The sequence below is a fragment of the Vidua macroura genome, chromosome 25, assembly GCF_024509145.1.
Source record: "Vidua macroura isolate BioBank_ID:100142 chromosome 25, ASM2450914v1, whole genome shotgun sequence".
Lineage (NCBI taxonomy): Eukaryota > Metazoa > Chordata > Aves > Passeriformes > Viduidae > Vidua > Vidua macroura.
This window is the reverse complement of record NC_071595.1, coordinates 4442860-4458928: the sequence shown is the minus strand read 5'-3', so window position 1 is coordinate 4458928 and position 16069 is coordinate 4442860. Positions and strand designations below refer to the sequence as shown.

Sequence of the window (16069 nt, the reverse complement as noted above, 5' to 3'; positions counted from 1 at the left end):
CACGGCCCGTGGCACAGCCGAGGGTTCACGTGTTCTGCTGCACCTCTGCTCCCCTGGGGTTTGGGATCTTCCTCAGCTCTCTCTGGGCACTGGGAGCACGAGGAAGCAGAATTCTGTTTTGTGCTGTGGCTGATCTGGGGATCAAGGCAGCTCCGTGTTTGTTGCTGGAGGAAGCTGGCTTATCCTGCAGGGAGCTGGGTCTCTGCTCAGGGACTGGTGGCTGCTTCTCCACGGGGGGGTCGGGATAGAGCAGCTTAAAAGCCAAGCTGCAAAGCCGGCCTACTTCTGTGTTTTAACTTAGAGTTTAAGTACAGGGGGGTGGAAGATCTAGGGAACAGCATAAACTACAAAGCCTTGCTCCTCCATAGCTGGAAAAAAGAATTCTCAGCTGATGGTTTTGATTCCCTGGCCTTGGTATGAAAACAGTTCTGCTGCTGCTGCTGCTCCAAGCAGGGATGGCTGGAGCACCTGGATTTCAGAGGCTGAAGTCTCTGCTGCACCTCTGACCTCGAGGAAAGCTGACAGACTTTTTTGGGTGGAACATTTTGGAGAAGCAGCAAAGGGCTAGTGTAGCTCGCAGCCTGTGTGCAGGCAGGTTGTGTGGCAGGGTCAGCTCTGCATTCCCTGTCACACTTTGGGGTGCTGTAGGGACAATGGGGAAGTGCAGCCATTCCTGCCTCTGGCTGTGTTTGTCACCGAAGGAGGGGACAGCCTGTTCTGCAGCCTGAGGGGGGCACATTGATGGGGCAGAAAGAGAAATAGCACACACTTGACTCAGTCAAAGGATCAGCTGTTCCCCGCTGGGTCCTGACTCCAGCAGTTGTGCCTAAAACTTCCATTTGACTTCTGAACATTTCTGATTTACTTACTAAAGAACCTGAGTGACTAAAGACCCCCAGGATGGCCAGTGCCTGGCCACTGGAGTCAGAGGGAGCTGCACAGGCTTTACCTAAATGCAATTAAAGCTAAAAATAGTGGTTAGAAGTATTTCCCGAGTCCTTTGCTTGTGAAAGATGAATCCTGAGCAAAGGAAAGCATAAAAGAGCAGCCGCTGTCCTTATGGACCCCAAAGGTGGAACGTTAGGGAAACGCTAATCCCTGCACAGCTTGTCACCAAGAGGATTAGGCAGGAGTTCATCTGGTCGCCGAAGGGCAGGAGGGGCCGCGCCCGGTGCACGGCTGGGTAAGGGGGCGACGGGGAGGGGGCGGCGGGAGTCCCGCGGGTCCGGTCCCCTCTCGCTGTGTTGGCTCACGGCGAGCCGGGACAGACCCTGACCCTCGGCATGGCAGCTCCGCAGGGCGGGGCGAGGGCAGCCCCGGCGCGCTCAGCTGCGTGTCCCGCTCCGCAGGTGCCATGGGCCGGCAGCGCGCTCCGGCCGAGACCCGGTGGCGGCGGCTGCTGCGCGCCGGGTGCCGCCAACTCCTGTCGCTCTGCGGGATGGCGCTGCGGGGGCTGCGGGGGCTCTGGAGCCTGGCGTGGGTCGGTACCGCACAGCCCTTCCCCAGGCATCTCCCCGCACCTCTGCCGGCTCCAAACGCGGGGCGTTGCTGGGTGCAATCGCTGCACTGCTGCTGCTGCTGCGGGGGGCTGGAGGCAGGGTGCAATCCCTGCACCGCTGCTGCTGCGAGCTGGCAGTTATTGCAGCTGGAGGCAGGGGGGCGCCTCACCGCAACACCCGCTGCGGGAGCGGGACTCTCGTCCCCGGGTGCTGCTTGGCTCCAGGCGCTGTGTGCTTGTGCCCACCGAGAGCCCTGGGGACGCGGGGACTCCGCTCCAGGCTCTGCACTGCACAGGGCGGGTGTGAGCCCTCTTCTCCCCCAGGTGCTGCTGATGTGCTACAAGAGCTGCTGGGATGGAGCCTTCCAGGTCACCGAGGAGGTAACTCCCCCGCTGGGAGAGACCGAGCACCGGGCAAACGCCGGGACAGCTGACAGTGACACGGCCTGCTGGGTGGCACTAGGGGGGCTCCCCACACAGGGCTAGTGCCAGGGGCCATTTGGCTCAGCTGCCCATGGACCTGCGAGCCCCCACTGTCCGCGTTGGCTTCCAGCTCGGCACAGCCCTGCAGCTTAGACTAGAGGGGAGAGAGGAGGAGGAGAATGTGGACTCAGATTCTGCATGGGAGTCTGGACAGACAGGTGGGTCCCTGGCGCGGGGGTGTCTCTGGGGCTGGCCGGTGCCATGGGGGTTGGCAGGAGCTGAGCTGTGGTGCCAGGGCAGTGGCAGCAGCACGGCGAGGCCATGCTGGGGAGGCTGGAGGCTCTGGAGGCCGATGTCCGCTTCCTCTGCACCGAGTTGGGGGCTGAGAAGCTCCTGTGGAGCAGCCGGTTCCTGGAGCTGCTGCGGGAACAGCAAAGCCTGCACCAACGGGTGAGTGCCCGGGGAGTGCCAGCCCCCAGAGCCCCCTCTGACACCCCAGACCCTCACACCCTGTCCCAGCTGCAGGAGCTGCTGTGGCGGTGGAACAGTGGTGACAGCCCTGAGCTGCTAGGGGAAGCAGAGAACCAAAGTGCTAGTGGGAGTGAAGGAGAGAGCCCAGAAGGTAGGGGCTGGGAATTGTGGGGGGGCACAGGGAGCCAGAGGCTGGGGAGGGGGGCCCTGCCTCCAGAGCTGGGGACAGGGCAATGTACTGACCTCTGCTAATGGGCAGTGTGGGTAATCCACCAGCTCCCGCCTGGACACTGGGTGGCATTGGGCAGCCTGGGGAGGTAGGTGCTGGGAAAGGCTCCCAGAGTTCTGTTCCCATCAGGAGCCTGGCTGGGTGCTCCCACTGGTGTTGTCCCCTCTCTCTCCTTTGCCCTTTTCCAGGACGCCAGTGGATGGAGGCACCTCAGCAACCACGTGGCTCCATCCAGCCTGACAGGCAGAAAATGTAAGTGAAGGTGTGAGCAGGGCCTCAGCAAACCAGGCAGGATCCACACGTTCCTCCCTGCCCAGGCGCTGCAGGACACGGGCCAGGCTGGCACAGTCCCAGCTGTATCCTGCATGTGCCTCCATCCCTTGGTGCTGGCTGGGCCCAGCCCCGTCCAGCAGAGCTGCAGCCATTCCCCAGGAGCAGGACGCAGCTGGAGGCAGGTCAGGACAAGCCACTGGCCCTGGGTCTGCCCCAGGACACATCACAGCCCTCCCTGCCCAGGACTGCCCCTGGGCTGACTGTGCGTGGTGAAGCCCACCGAGGAGCATCCTCCTGCTCTGCTACTTGTTGGGAGTTCCAGGAACAAGGGTCTGGTCAGCCTCAGCTTCAGTCACCGTGCACTGGGTGAGGGATTGCAAAACTCACCCACTGACTTCCTGATCAGCCAGATCCATCCTCCGCAGCTGTTCCTGCACGTGTCGCAACCCTGGGCTGGCTCCTTGAGACAGCGGTCAAGGGCAACCGGCTCCCTGGGCACAGCTGAGGGCCCCTCCAACCAGGCCTGGGAGCCTGCAGGGCTGAGGGGCTGCCCAGTGCCCTGGCCTGGCCCAGCACGGGGGGCTGCACCCTGCCCTGCTCCCACTGTTCAATACAGGCAGCCTCTCCACTGCTTGTGTCTGCCTGGTCTTTCCCCAGCAGAACTGGGACAGCTGCACCAGTGCCCTGCAGGCTCTTTGGGGAGGGGGACAGGATGAGCTCTGGCTGAAGCAGAGCAGGGACCAGCAGGGACCCGCAGCAGGGGCTGGGGCCAGGCTCCAGCAGCAGCAGGAGTGGAAGGGATCTGTCCTCCCAACGTGCCCGTGCAGCTCCCACATGCAGGGAACTGATGCAACGCCAATAGCAGTGGCCTGACTCACCCTGCACCCACCCGGCCCTGGGACAGCCCCGTGCTGCTCAGAAATACCAAAGGAAACCAGGTCCTGCAGATGAGCTGGCAGTGCCATGGGGGCCCCAGGCTGCCCCCCGCCCCCCCGCAGGAATCACAGCACCCTCCATGCTGGGACCATGGGAGCAGCAGATGGTGATGTGACAAGGTCCTGCTCCTGCTGCAGCCACATTCATCTCTCTGTGGCAATCCTTGGGCTGGAAATCCCCTGACAGCCCACGGGGGCCAGGGTGCAGGAGGAGGAGGAGGGTGACATCCAGCAGCATTAGCTACAGCCACCAGCTCTGAAGCAGCCCCTCCCCACAGCAAGGCAAGAGCCACCACGCAGGCCACGGAAACCTTTCCCCAGCCACCACACCAGCCAAAGCCTCCTGACCTATTGCTTAACCTGAGGCTGCATTTACTCCAACACACTTGTGCAACACTGCTCCCCAGTCCTGGCCAGGGCCCTCAGTGGCTTTGGCAGGAAGGCTGAGCAGGCTGCTGCTGTCCCAGCCAAGGCTTTGGCTTCCAGGGGCAGCCCCTGGCCTTGGGGGGCACCGGGGTATTCAGGGCCTTTAGGAAAGCATGTGAGAGCTGAAAAGCATGTGGCTGGAGGGCAAGTGCTGACAGCACCTGCACTGGTAGCACCACTCCAGCCCAGCCCAGCCTCCCCCCACTGCCCTCGGGCAGCACCCAGCTCCTCCTCAGCACCTTTCCCTCCTCTTGCATGCAACACTGACTGTAGTTACTGCTTCCTGCAGTCCAGTCTCACAGGGAGGCTGTGCTGCAGCAGCAGTTTGGGGTACAGGGTGCAGAGCTGCTGCCATGCTCGGTACATCCACTCCTCTCTACGGGGAGAGCAGCAGCCTTAGCTCTGGGTGGATGCTGAATCTGCTCCCATCACTGCACCCCCATGATGCCTCTGAAAATGCTTTAAAATGTTGGGACTGAGCTAGCCACATCCTGGAAACCCCCAATGGGAGGAACCAGCTGAGTTCAAATGGAAGTTCAGGGAGCAAGGGCAGCACAGGGCAGTGGAGAGATGAGCAAGTCCTTGAGAGCAGACTGGCCTCCTTGGAGCAAGCAGCCTCTCCTGAAGCTCAGCACGAGGCTTCAGTGGCACACAGCTGACAGGATGAGGGCTGGGAAGCCCCTGAGCACAGGAAACCTTCAACAGGCCCATGTGTGACCTCCTTCCCTCCAACAGCTCTGAGAGCTGACACAGATCTGACCCAGTTTGGCTCACCCAGAACACAAAGCAAACACCCAGCAGTCATAGCAGGCTCTACCACCAAGCCCCAGGAAGTGCTAAGCCAGAGGATGCACCCCAAAACCCCCACCTTAACAGCCCCAGCAGGATTGCCAAGGTGTCCAGGCAGGCAGCCCCACCATTCCTGCCACTGAGGAGCGTGTAGGGGGAAAAATGTGCAGCAGCACCAGTTCCAGCCAGCATTCCCATTTCCCAAATCTCTGTCACCACAGTGAGCTTGGTAAATGGGGACACAGAACTTTGTGTGAATGAAGGAGAAAGCTCAGAGCACAGCAGTGGGATTGTGGCTGGGCTTGCTGGCTGCCCCAGCAGCACACACAGCAGTTTGGGGGAGTAACTTCAACCAGATCTGTGCTTGGGCCTGACCCTTCCAAACTACTCCATGTGCCCCAGAACTGGCACTGCAATAGAAACATCACAACCCAAGTCAGTCAGCTCCAGCTCTTCCTCTCCTGGCTGTGATAATGAACCTCTGCACTGATTCTTTTGTCTCTGAGTGCAGCTTTGAGACGCAAAAACAAACATTTACCCCTTTATATATCCCGTAAAACTAGAATCACCCATTGTCTTTTACAGGAACACCAGCCTTGAAATCCTGCAGCATTTTTCAACTACAGATCCCATTAAGGACAGCAGCAAACTACTCACCCGGTTAAAGGTGTGCTCAGATCCCTGACACACCTCTCCATCCCCCCCACCACACTCACACGGAGCCACATTAGCTCTGTCACTGCAGTGACAGCCTCAGAGGGTTCCTCTCCCACAGTCAATAAAGACTTCAGACTGAGAGTTGCAGGTTTGTTTTGAAATGCAGCTGGTCTCTGGGAGCACCTGCCTCCCTGGTTTCTGATTAACTAGAGGCACTGCCCTGTGGTAAACGAAGAGCACAAGTTTCAATACAGAGCATAAAGTTATTTAACCAGTGAGATAAGAACATGCTGTGCTGCAGTGGAGCAGGTGGGAGGGGAAGATCCTTACACCACAAGGTGAGCACTGATATTCCTGCTGCACTTCCAGTCCATAACTAATCTTCAGAGCAAAACCTGGACATGTTACCATTCACATATTCCACACTCAACATCTGACACAGATGTAGTGTAAACTGCATAAAATATGTATTTATTTCCAGGCTGTACTGTGGAATTGCCCCTTAAAGCCAAACACAGTCCATGCCGATTCCAAAATTGCCAGGAGTGTGGCAATTCTGCTGCTTTAAAAGGCAATAAATCCTGCTTTAGCACCCGAGACAACCACACTGTGGTGCTGAGCGAGAGGCAGTGCTGCTGCTCATCCCACCTGCCCTGCCAGTGCCTGTCCCGGGCACTGAGCAACCCCAGGAAAGCCAAATCAACAGCATACTCTGCACATGCCCTTATCTGCCACAGTACATGGCTGGTTTGGTCTCACTGCATCAATTAACAGCCGGTCAATAACCTGCCCTCAGACTGCACACAGAGATCAAAGCCTGTCAGAGGAACCCCGGGGAGGAAGGATAATTTTTCTGACTTTTCCCTTGGAAAGCCAACCAAAATGTTGAATGTTCCTCCACAGAGCCACCAGAGACCAAATATGTCAACTCAGCAGTTTTTATTTCTGTAACAGTTCTTTGCCAGGGCTGTCACATGGCTATTCAGTACATGACTATACTGCATAGTGATACAGAAAGTTCAGCAAGTGTCAGCTGGGGAGTACAAAATGTTAAACTCCTCATCACAAGAGAGGCAGCAGATACCAGCATTCCACCAGAAACCCAAACCCACCTTGCCAAGTAACATATGGCTGAGGTGAGAACAGCATTGATTAAAACTGCAAGCAGCAAGGTGCTGAACAGTAACATTAAAAACCGTTTTTTTTTTCCTGTAATTTACAAATATGCAAAGTATCGTGTTACTTAAAATTAAGAAGCATTTTGCTTACTAACATGAAACATTACTAATTTGTAATGTATCATTATTAACCAGGTATACAGGTTCCTGTGTCCCTGTGGTCTCATGGCACATGGTGCCAGTCTGGGCAGGTCATTCTTTGGACAGCAGAAGGAAGAGCAGGAACAGACAACACTGCTCCCAGAAGGGTTTCAGGACCAACTGCCTTCCACTCTCCCCTTCCTAATTTGCCACTCAATAACCTTGGTTTAACCACAGAAGGGCGTATTGTATTTAGAAAACAATAACACACACAGATACAATGTGTATCAACAAATCAACTGCTTCTGGCCTGCAAGTGCCGGGAACATTTTTGCATCCCTTGCACAGCAAAATTCCAGGACCAGAACCAATTACTACAGCAATTGGTTTATATTTAAAATCTCTTACAGTACCTACAATAGAAAACATCTTACAGAGTAAGAGGAAATGAAACAGGAACAGTCTTGCCAAGTAAGTCTTACTCTACAATTCTGGATGCTGTTCTAGTTGGGCACAGCCAAAGGAGACAGGGGACTATTGGTGAGGAAGAAGAGGAAGCAACAGCTTTACAACACAAAATATTCAAGACTCCTCGGGAAGGCCCCTGGCAGCAATCCAGATGTGACTGCGGCTGTTCTATTGCTGTTTGAAGGCAAAAGGCACATAATAAATCCTTGTCAGTGCTGTGCAGAGCCAGCCTGGCACAGGGACATCTCCAGAGCAGCACTCACAGCATGCCCAGCTCACCCACCTGCTCTGACACTGCAGTTGTCAGCACATGCCCAACACACAACTCGCACACAGCTCTGGAGCAGTGTCTGGCTGCTCCTCCTGAGCAAGGACTGTGCTCCTGGGAGCTGAGAGCTCACTAAGCACTTGTGGTGCATGGGACACAATTAGAAGATGATCAGCTGAAGTGGGAAGGCTGTGGAAAACATTATTCAAGAAGTGCACCAGTAAAACCAGTCAGATAAATCCAACTTCAGATTACATTAATAACCCAACATTTGCCACAGATCTGAGTGGTGGGATTTAGTAAAGAGGTGTAGTCAGGACCTAACAACAGCATTGATAAGGCATTTGGGTCCTCAGAAACTAGCCTTAGGCCACTACAAAGGCAGCACCCACTTCTCTCACATCTAGTTATGGACAACTGCAGTTCAGGGTGTGCCAGACTCCCATGAACCCCAAAGGAACAGTCCTGCTCTAGAGCTGCAGCCTCCCTTCCTGCTTAGCCCCTGGGGAAGGTGGGAAGCTGGGGTGTTCTCACCTCTCCCACAGGCACGTGTCATAGCTGGAGCAGAATTTGCTGTGAGCACACCACATCTGGCATGCAGCCTTCAGTTGGAGCCTTCAGTTGTACTTCCAAAGGAATATGAAAGAGCACTCAGAAGGCATCTGTGTCAGCTGCAGAGGCAAACCCAGCCCCTTAAGCTCTCCCCATACCTGCCTGTCCTTTGGCACCTGCCTCACACACCGGGGTTCTGGGCCTTGTAGGTGAGGATCTCTGCTGCCAGCCGCTGGGGGTCCAGCAGCTGGGGGAAGCGGCTCATCACGGCATCCACCAGGTGTGGGTGGAAGATGCCGCACAGCTTGATGTGCACGTTGGCCCTCTCCTCAGCAAACTGCTCTTCAGCAGCCCAGGGCCCCGAGTCCCCATAGGCTGGCCCCGGGGCCCTGTGCACCGTGTGGGAGTTGTGCACACCGGGGGATCTCGCCGGCGGCAGCGGGTACGGCTCGGACCAGAACTCCCGCGAGTGCGGCAGGGCGGCACTGAACTCGCTGGGCAGGCTGTACTGCCCCGCAGCACCTGCATGCACAGCTACCCCATAGCCTGAGAAAGAGTGGGGTGCTCCTGAGCGAGAAAGCTCAGGGCTGTACTGCAAGAAGCTAGCACCAGAGGAAGATGATTTATGGGAGCCGTGGTTGTAAGAGACCAGACTGTTCTGCTCTAAGCTGAGGGAATGTGGGTAGACGGGTCTCTGCCTGCCACAGGTGCAGACGGGCACCTGCTCCGCATGGGAATGGTCACAGTGACTGGTACACCTGTGAGGCCACATGTCAGACAGCTGGTTCTCCAGAGACCCAATGCCTGAGTCAAGATGCTCCTGAGAGATGTAAGACAGAGAGTCCATGGGAGGCTGCTGGTACCTGTCAGGGGAGACACTGCCTGACACACAGCCTTTGGCCTGAAGCACAACATCACTGGGCTTGGCTTTGTGGTCCAAGCTCTTCCTCTCTGCAGAGATCTTCTGTAAAAAGCTTTTGTCACTCTCTGTGTGCACAGAGCACAAGAGCTCTGCCTGGGAACCCCGCTTCCCCTTCTTCTCCTCCTTGGCACTGGTACTTCTGGTTGGAGACAGCCTAGCGTTGGCACGGAGTTCGTCAGCTAATGAGCGCTGGGGTTGGTTGATCCTTTCAGGATGGTAGAACTTACACTTAATTCCATAAGTGCATTTTTTCCCTGTAAGGAAAGCCAGAGCATGAGATGACCAGCTGGATTTGACTAGATTATGAGTGACACTTGCACAGACACCTTGTTCTTCACATTAAGAAGGCAGGTCTTACCATAAGGGCACTGCTGTTTCTTGTGTTCTGGAACAACAGGTTTCTTCCTGAGGAAGTTATCCAGGCTGGGGCCATGACGCCCTAAGGGATCATCTGGAGGCATAAACCTAAAGAAAAACAAATCTCAGAAGCAGTTCACTTTTTTGAGTTGAGGCTGGGTTTCTTCTCAAAGCCTCCTATTTCACTGAAGATCAAAAGCTATCTGAGCCCTACAAAGCTCTCCCATTTCCTGCAGAGATAATCCTCCTGCCACCCAATCCACACCGGCACAAAATGCTTCCCTTCAGGCACAGAAGGGGTTCAATGTTTGGTTGTCAACCAGAATTAGTACCCACTGCTAACAATTGTCCTGTGAGGAAATTGCACCCTGAAGCTCTCCTTGGAGCTCCTAGCTCCAAATTAGGAGCAGCTACTGAGATGCCATCAACTTCTTCTAGCTTTGTATCCTACAGCTTTTCATTATTTTTTCACTAGCATTTTGCTTTTCTCATGCATCATTTGCTATTGCTTCATTAGAACAAGCCAGTGTGTTCACACAGACCTTTCTTAAAAGCCCAGGAAGATGTGACCACAATGCCATGGAGTGGCTACCTACAACAGAGGCTAGATGGAGTTAGGAGAATAAAGTGAGTATTTATTAAAGGCCTTCAATAGGTACACTTTGGGCAGTGCAAAAGCCTCGCACAGGCTGCACCCAAGATGGACCATGATAATGAGTTTTTCAGACAGACCTAAGTTTGGTTTATTTGCACATCAGGGGTTAATTGTCCAATTACAGCTTCAGGTAATGAAGTCATATTCCTCAGTTTACTCTCCTCCCCCAACTTTTGAACAAAAGTTCAATTTTGTTTGTACTTTTCAGGGCCTGAGGCAGAGGATGTCCTTGATTCTCAGGCCCAGAAGGATTGTATTGTCTGACAGAACGTGAAGAGAGCTTACTAACACTATACAGAGTTTAGAGTTATGCACCGATGCTGTACAAGATCTGAAAAAAATAAAAGCTAAAAACCGAAAGCACAAACCAAAAGCTAAAAACCGAAGGCATGAACCATACTTGTCATTAACGAAGGAGTACATCAGCAGGCGCTCCTCAATGAATTTCTTCCACTCGGGCCGCTCGTTCTGCAAGTCGCGGTAGGTGTCGTTGGACACGACGATGCCATCGGACTCGTGGGCCAGCTTCACAATGAAGCGGTCGTCGTAGCACACCACGCGCTTGCCGCCCACCCGCCGCGACGGCGTGAACACCAGGATCTTCTTCTTCTCCAGGTCACGCAGGATGTACTGGTCTAGGGCAAACACAGCCGTGAGCACACCTGCACAGCCCTTCACACAGTTGAAGCAGCATTATAGATAAATAAGAACGTTCATTCTGTCACTCTGCAACCCAGACCTGCTCATTGCTGTTCTGAGTTAGTCAAATCTCAGCTCTCTGCAAGTTCAGAGCAAGCTCCCCTCAATTTGAATAATTCTGGCTAAATATGCTTCAGTTAAATACAAAGTGTGTCCCTGCAAGAGGAAAATGTTCAAGAAATAAAATACAAGAAGTTAGGAAGTAGAGCAGTATTACATTCCTTGTTTTTTGAATTATTCCAACTGACTCAGGCAAAAGCTGGCTTAAGGGAGAAGTTAATGACTAATACTCCCTGGTCAGTTCAGCTCATTGCAGCTCCTACTACTCAGACTTTCCATTCTGAAGTTAATTACTGACTTAGCCAGAACTCTGCAAGCTCACTAAGTGACAGAGAAGTCAGCCTGAAAAGCTACTTTTGGTTTGCACGTTTTCATACCTGTTATGAGTACATCTGGTCGGGGCTGCTCCTTCCTCCATGATGGCACAAAGACTGTAATATCCTTGTGTCCCCTGTCCCAAAACCACTGGACAGCCAGAAGGATACCTCGGCAGGAGAACACTTCTTTATTCCCATGGCTGCAAAGGAGAAAATTAAGACTTTAATCCCTTCATGATTCAGTACACACTAGTCGGGCAATGCACAGAGCAAAGGGAGCTGGCAACTAGGACAAGCTTCAGTGAAGTGTTGAGGAGCACAGGCAGCAAACACAGATGCTTGTCTTGTGTAACAACACCCTCACTCAAGACCTGCCCAGCACCCTCGTTCATTTCAGCACCTCAGGATACCAGTAAACACCCAAATACTCACTGGGATGGAGACAGCAGCTGGAACTATTACAGCTGCTCCGAAACACTTCAACCCTGCACTTCTGATGGTTATTTTTAGTCCAGAGCACAATGTGACCCAAAACCCCTTTGTGCTACTCTGACAGCTAATGCCAGTGGTTGTTTCCTGCCAGGATGCACTATACCCTCACTGGGTGTTTGCTTGCAAACTTGTCCTGATCACTTCAGGAAAACAAGGTATTTTATATGCACTCCCATCTCAAAGAAAGATGATTCATTCCATGATGGCTCAAAACCTCATCTACAAATGCACTATTTGCAGAAAATGGCATCATCTCCTGTCATCAGCGCTGGATGAGAGAACAACTCATGGCAGTTGGAGAACAAAGTTTGACAACCTTGTCAGAAGCCACATACTGATGCAAAAAGCTTCTTAATTATTCATTAGGTCATATCAATAAGTTTCCAGAACTTCTAGGAGGAAACTACCCCTCCTGTTTTACAAGCACTAGTATTTACAGTGCAATCAGCTCTTCTACTGATAGTGGTTTTGGCAAGCTTTCAACACTTCTATTCCAGCCTGATATGTCACTGTGGGGATCCAACTGCCCGTGTTCTGTGACAGCATTCTGGGAACATGCACTACACCAAAAGGGGAACTGCTCTCAGAATTCAGGAAGGTTTTCCTCACCTGGTCACTACCTATCCCAAATATTACTCCTTCCATCTGCACCTGAATGGCATTTCATTCCCCACCACCCCTTGCCAGCCCCTCACCAAAGCCATTCCTGCAGTGGCACTGTTACAGCACCACTACAGAGAAGTTTCAGTTCCCCCCCCAGCCTCACCCTTTCTTTGAAACTACAAAGGAAGTTGAAGTGCTGTACAAAAGTACTTATTCTAGAAGAACTAAACACTTGGCAACAGAACTAACACCTAGACACCTAACATACCTCCAATAAGAATCCTAAATTACAGAAGGCTGAAAATCACCATCAGAAGATGCTCTAGAAGTTTTCTCCAATATCAGATGGATTTAGCTATAAATAGCCAGGCACAGGTTGCTACAATTTTTTAGAGATAAATATGAAAAACAAATCCTTTTTGGTGGATGTTTTGTTTTGGGTTGTTGGTTGTTATTTTTTGAGTCTCTGCAACCAACCTCAAACCTCCAGAAGGCAGCTAATTGGGCTGATCTGATTTGGCAGCAGCCAAGGAAAAATTCCCTTAGAAGGAAGTAAAAGCTAATTTCCACTACGATTTGCATTAAGTTTGTCAAGAGCTGTTGATGGAGGCCGCTGTACATACTGCAAATGAATCAGCAGGGAACATCACACCATCAATACAGGAAGTTTCAGAATGGAATTCCCCTTCTAGCGAATTGCTTTAAAAAGCCAGACTGCTTCTCATGTCAGACCCTGGCTTCTGGCCTGCCCTGACTCACAGCTGCTGTGATTTCCCCTCTGCATTTTGGGTAAGTTTCACCAGTAAGAGGCTCCACATTAACAAACAAAGCCAATCCTGCTGTTAAAGCCCAAGCACTTATCCAAGGTAAACTTTGCTGCCAGAGTCACTTATCAGCCCGGGCTCACAATAGGCCATTTTCCATAGTGTTCCCAGAGTTGTGGGGAGGGTAGTAACTGGAACAGGTTCTCTTCAGGGGTGCCAGGCATGGCTTTCATTCTCCAGCCCTGTTCCACTGCCATCACCATTCCTCATCTACCCTGGGGCTCGCCTGTGCCCCATCTTTCTCAGTTCTGTTCTCGGAACTGTCAGCCAGGGCTTGGTGAAAACCACACCTGCAAACAAACCTCCACGCAGTACTTTCACCTCAGACAAACCTACTGCAACCGACGCAGCAGCTCCACCCGCACCCAGGGTTATTTTTTATAAAATCTGCATACACAAACATAAACAACAAAGGAGGCAGCTTCTGAGCTGCAACAGAAAAAAGCTTTCAGAACCTGGTGTGTTAAATTTCAAGAGTCCAGAACCTCTGCTATGCAGAGGTGGGGAGCACATACTGCTGGGGTTGGGGTGAGGGCAAGTAATCCTCACCAAAGTGGGAGCAAAAGCCAGGATGAAAACTGGGCCTATTACACCAGTAAATGTCCAGCCCTGAGAGTCTGGATGCTTCATGGATACTGCGGGCTCTGGTCACAGTGTCCAACAGGACCTGCTCCAGCAACACTGGGACATGTGACATGCTGAGGATGAGCCACAGCCCTGCCTTGGTGACACCTCTGACATCTCATCATTCTCTACCTTGTACAGAAATTCACCAATATACAGGAGGCACAATTTGGAGACAAGTCTCCAGTGGAGCCCCATATTACAAAGCCTTCTCTAATTAACCCTGTAATTATTTATTGAGCAACTTCCTGCTACGGAAACTTACACAAAGCCACTAGCTGAGAGGACAACGTCTCTTCAGTTATCCCCTCAGCGCTAGAGCACAGGAGGAAATGTCTGTTTCAAAGGAAGCACTGCTGCCCTTACCATTGCCCCGTGACTGGCGGCTCTGGGCAGGCAGAACATTGGCAAAGCGAACCCGCACCGGCAAACGTGATGCTCGTCCTCGTGTGTCGGAGAGACGCCTTGGAAAATATTACCAGCCCCCTTCCAAGCACCCAGAAGCGGCTGCTTTGAGCGGGGCACTCACAGCTTTCCGACCCGGAGCCCTGCACGCCTGGCAGAGCTCACACCCCAACAGCCCCGCGCCCACCCTGGACGCACCTCATGGCCACATTGCTGCCATCAATGACGATGGGCTTCAGGTTGTCGCTCTCCGTTTCCTCGGGGCCGCGCGCCGGGGACTTGTTGCCGGCGCCGCCCCGAGGGACCAGCGGGGCCTCGCCGGGCTCGGGTGGGGCCTCGGGGCCGTCCCGCTCGGCCGGGCCGTGCTTCACCAGCTCCCCCAGCACCGTGTTGGTGTCGGCGCCCAGGCCCAGCTTCTGCAGCACGGCTCGGATCTCCTCCGAGGAGTAGCCGAGCTTGCGGAAAAAATCCACCTTCAGCTGCAGCTCAGGGCCGTCCCCGGGCCCCTCGGGACTCTCGCTGCCGCTCATCCCCGCTGCGGGCCGGGCCGCGGCCGGCAGCGCCTCAGGCCAGCCCGGGGCGACGCTGCCCGCGCTCATGGCTCCCGGCGGGGGACTCGCGGCCTCCGCTCGCCGCCGGGACCTGTGGGGCGACAGCGGTCTTAGCAGCGGCGTTAGCAGCAGCCCCCGCCCCGCTCCCGGCCGAACCCCCGCCCCGAGCCCCCCGCACTCACCGGGTCGTTGCCACCGCCGGGCTGCCGCTGCCTCTCCATGGGGCCGCGGTAAGGCGGGCGGCGGCCGACTTATTTATACCGGAGAGCCGCGCAGGGCGGAAGGCAGAGCGAGGGGTGGAGCGCAGTCTGTGCCCGCCCCGGCCGGCCCGCCCCGGCCGGCCCTCGGTGCTCCTGTGCTGTCGCTGCGAGGGCCGGGCTCTGTGGCACATGTCCCTTGCACCGCCTGGATCCCGGCGATGCAGGGGGCCGTGATTCATCCCGTGGTGGTTTAGCAAGCCGGGCGTGCGGAGGAGATATGCGCTGGCAGGAAACACCTGTCACCCACCAGTGCCTGTCCCTTGCCAAGCGCTAAACCTCACCTTTATGGAACTTCAAGGGTTAAAATCTACATTGTGGGACGTGCAAAAACTTCACATTTCTGCCTTCTGATTAATCATGCCTAAACAATTTAATGAAGGTAGTTGCAAATTTGCTTCCCCAAGGCCATGTACCCAACTCTGGAGCGAGGAATTCTCCCGGTTACAGGAATGCATTTGCATTCATCTTCCTTGTGGTTACCCCGAAACAATCATTTTTCCTTGTCTCTGGCCGTGTCTGAAACCGCACTGTGTGCTCAACAGTAACACACACACAGAGCGAGATTCAGATCAGAGATAATCCTTACTCAGTTCTTAAGTAGGTGCTTTCCCAACACTTATTTCCCTTGGAATCTACTCCAGTCAGCATGAATTCAGCATTGTTTGTGTGCTTTTGCTTCTAGGCTAAAGTCTATTGCACCAGAAAGTATGGCCACAGATGTATTTCCCGTAAGACGTACCCCAAGGAAGAGGCACAAAGCTGAATCTCCTGATTTATGCAAAGCAGTGGCAGCAGCCGCATGGCTCTAATTTGGTGAAAGAGAAGCCAGGAGAGAGGGAGGCTGTTGGCTTCTCCACCCAAAAAGTCAGAGGGACAGAGGGAGTCGCATGCCAGTCACACCTCAGAGCACCTCAGGGGTGATTTTGACTATTTTTTTTCCTTTTTAACATTTGCAAACTGCTTTGAACAGGACTTTTTTTTTTTTTTTGGTACCGCAAGGGCTATGGTGGAGGCTGCAGCTTCTGAGGCTATGAAGATTCACAGAACTTTGC

At 53.7% G+C, this 16069-nt stretch overlaps 2 protein-coding genes across 6 annotated transcripts; one reads left to right on the top strand and one right to left on the bottom strand.

Moving 5' to 3' along the window:
• Positions 1–1352: 1352 nt before the first annotated feature.
• On the top strand, positions 1353–5852 carry LOC128819000 (uncharacterized). Of its 4 annotated transcripts, none has more exons than XM_053998878.1 (7): positions 1353–1480; positions 1823–1879; positions 2052–2139; positions 2217–2371; positions 2447–2543; positions 2810–2873; positions 3022–3517. In XM_053998878.1, exons 1-7 carry the CDS (start codon positions 1355–1357, stop codon positions 3152–3154), a joined length of 720 nt encoding a protein of 239 aa, XP_053854853.1. In that variant the 5' UTR covers positions 1353–1354; the 3' UTR covers positions 3155–3517. The 4 variants fall into 4 exon arrangements, with proteins under 4 accessions (XP_053854853.1, XP_053854852.1, XP_053854851.1 ...); XM_053998877.1 differs by having other exon boundaries at positions 2441–2543; XM_053998876.1 differs by lacking the exon at positions 3022–3517 and adding an exon at positions 5630–5852 and having other exon boundaries at positions 2217–2543.
• A 773-nt stretch (positions 5853–6625) lies between these two features.
• Positions 6626–15039, bottom strand: ZC3H12A (zinc finger CCCH-type containing 12A). 2 transcript variants are annotated; one of them, XM_053998873.1, is made up of 6 exons: positions 14940–15039; positions 14405–14848; positions 11319–11458; positions 10583–10817; positions 9529–9635; positions 6626–9424 (listed from the first exon to the last, which is right to left on the bottom strand). In XM_053998873.1, exons 2-6 carry the CDS (start codon positions 14803–14805, stop codon positions 8430–8432), a joined length of 1878 nt encoding a protein of 625 aa, XP_053854848.1. In that variant the 5' UTR covers positions 14806–14848; positions 14940–15039; the 3' UTR covers positions 6626–8429. The 2 variants fall into 2 exon arrangements, with proteins under 2 accessions (XP_053854848.1, XP_053854849.1); XM_053998874.1 differs by lacking the exons at positions 14405–14848; positions 14940–15039 and adding an exon at positions 14168–14253.
• Between the last annotated feature and the right edge of the window lie 1030 nt (positions 15040–16069).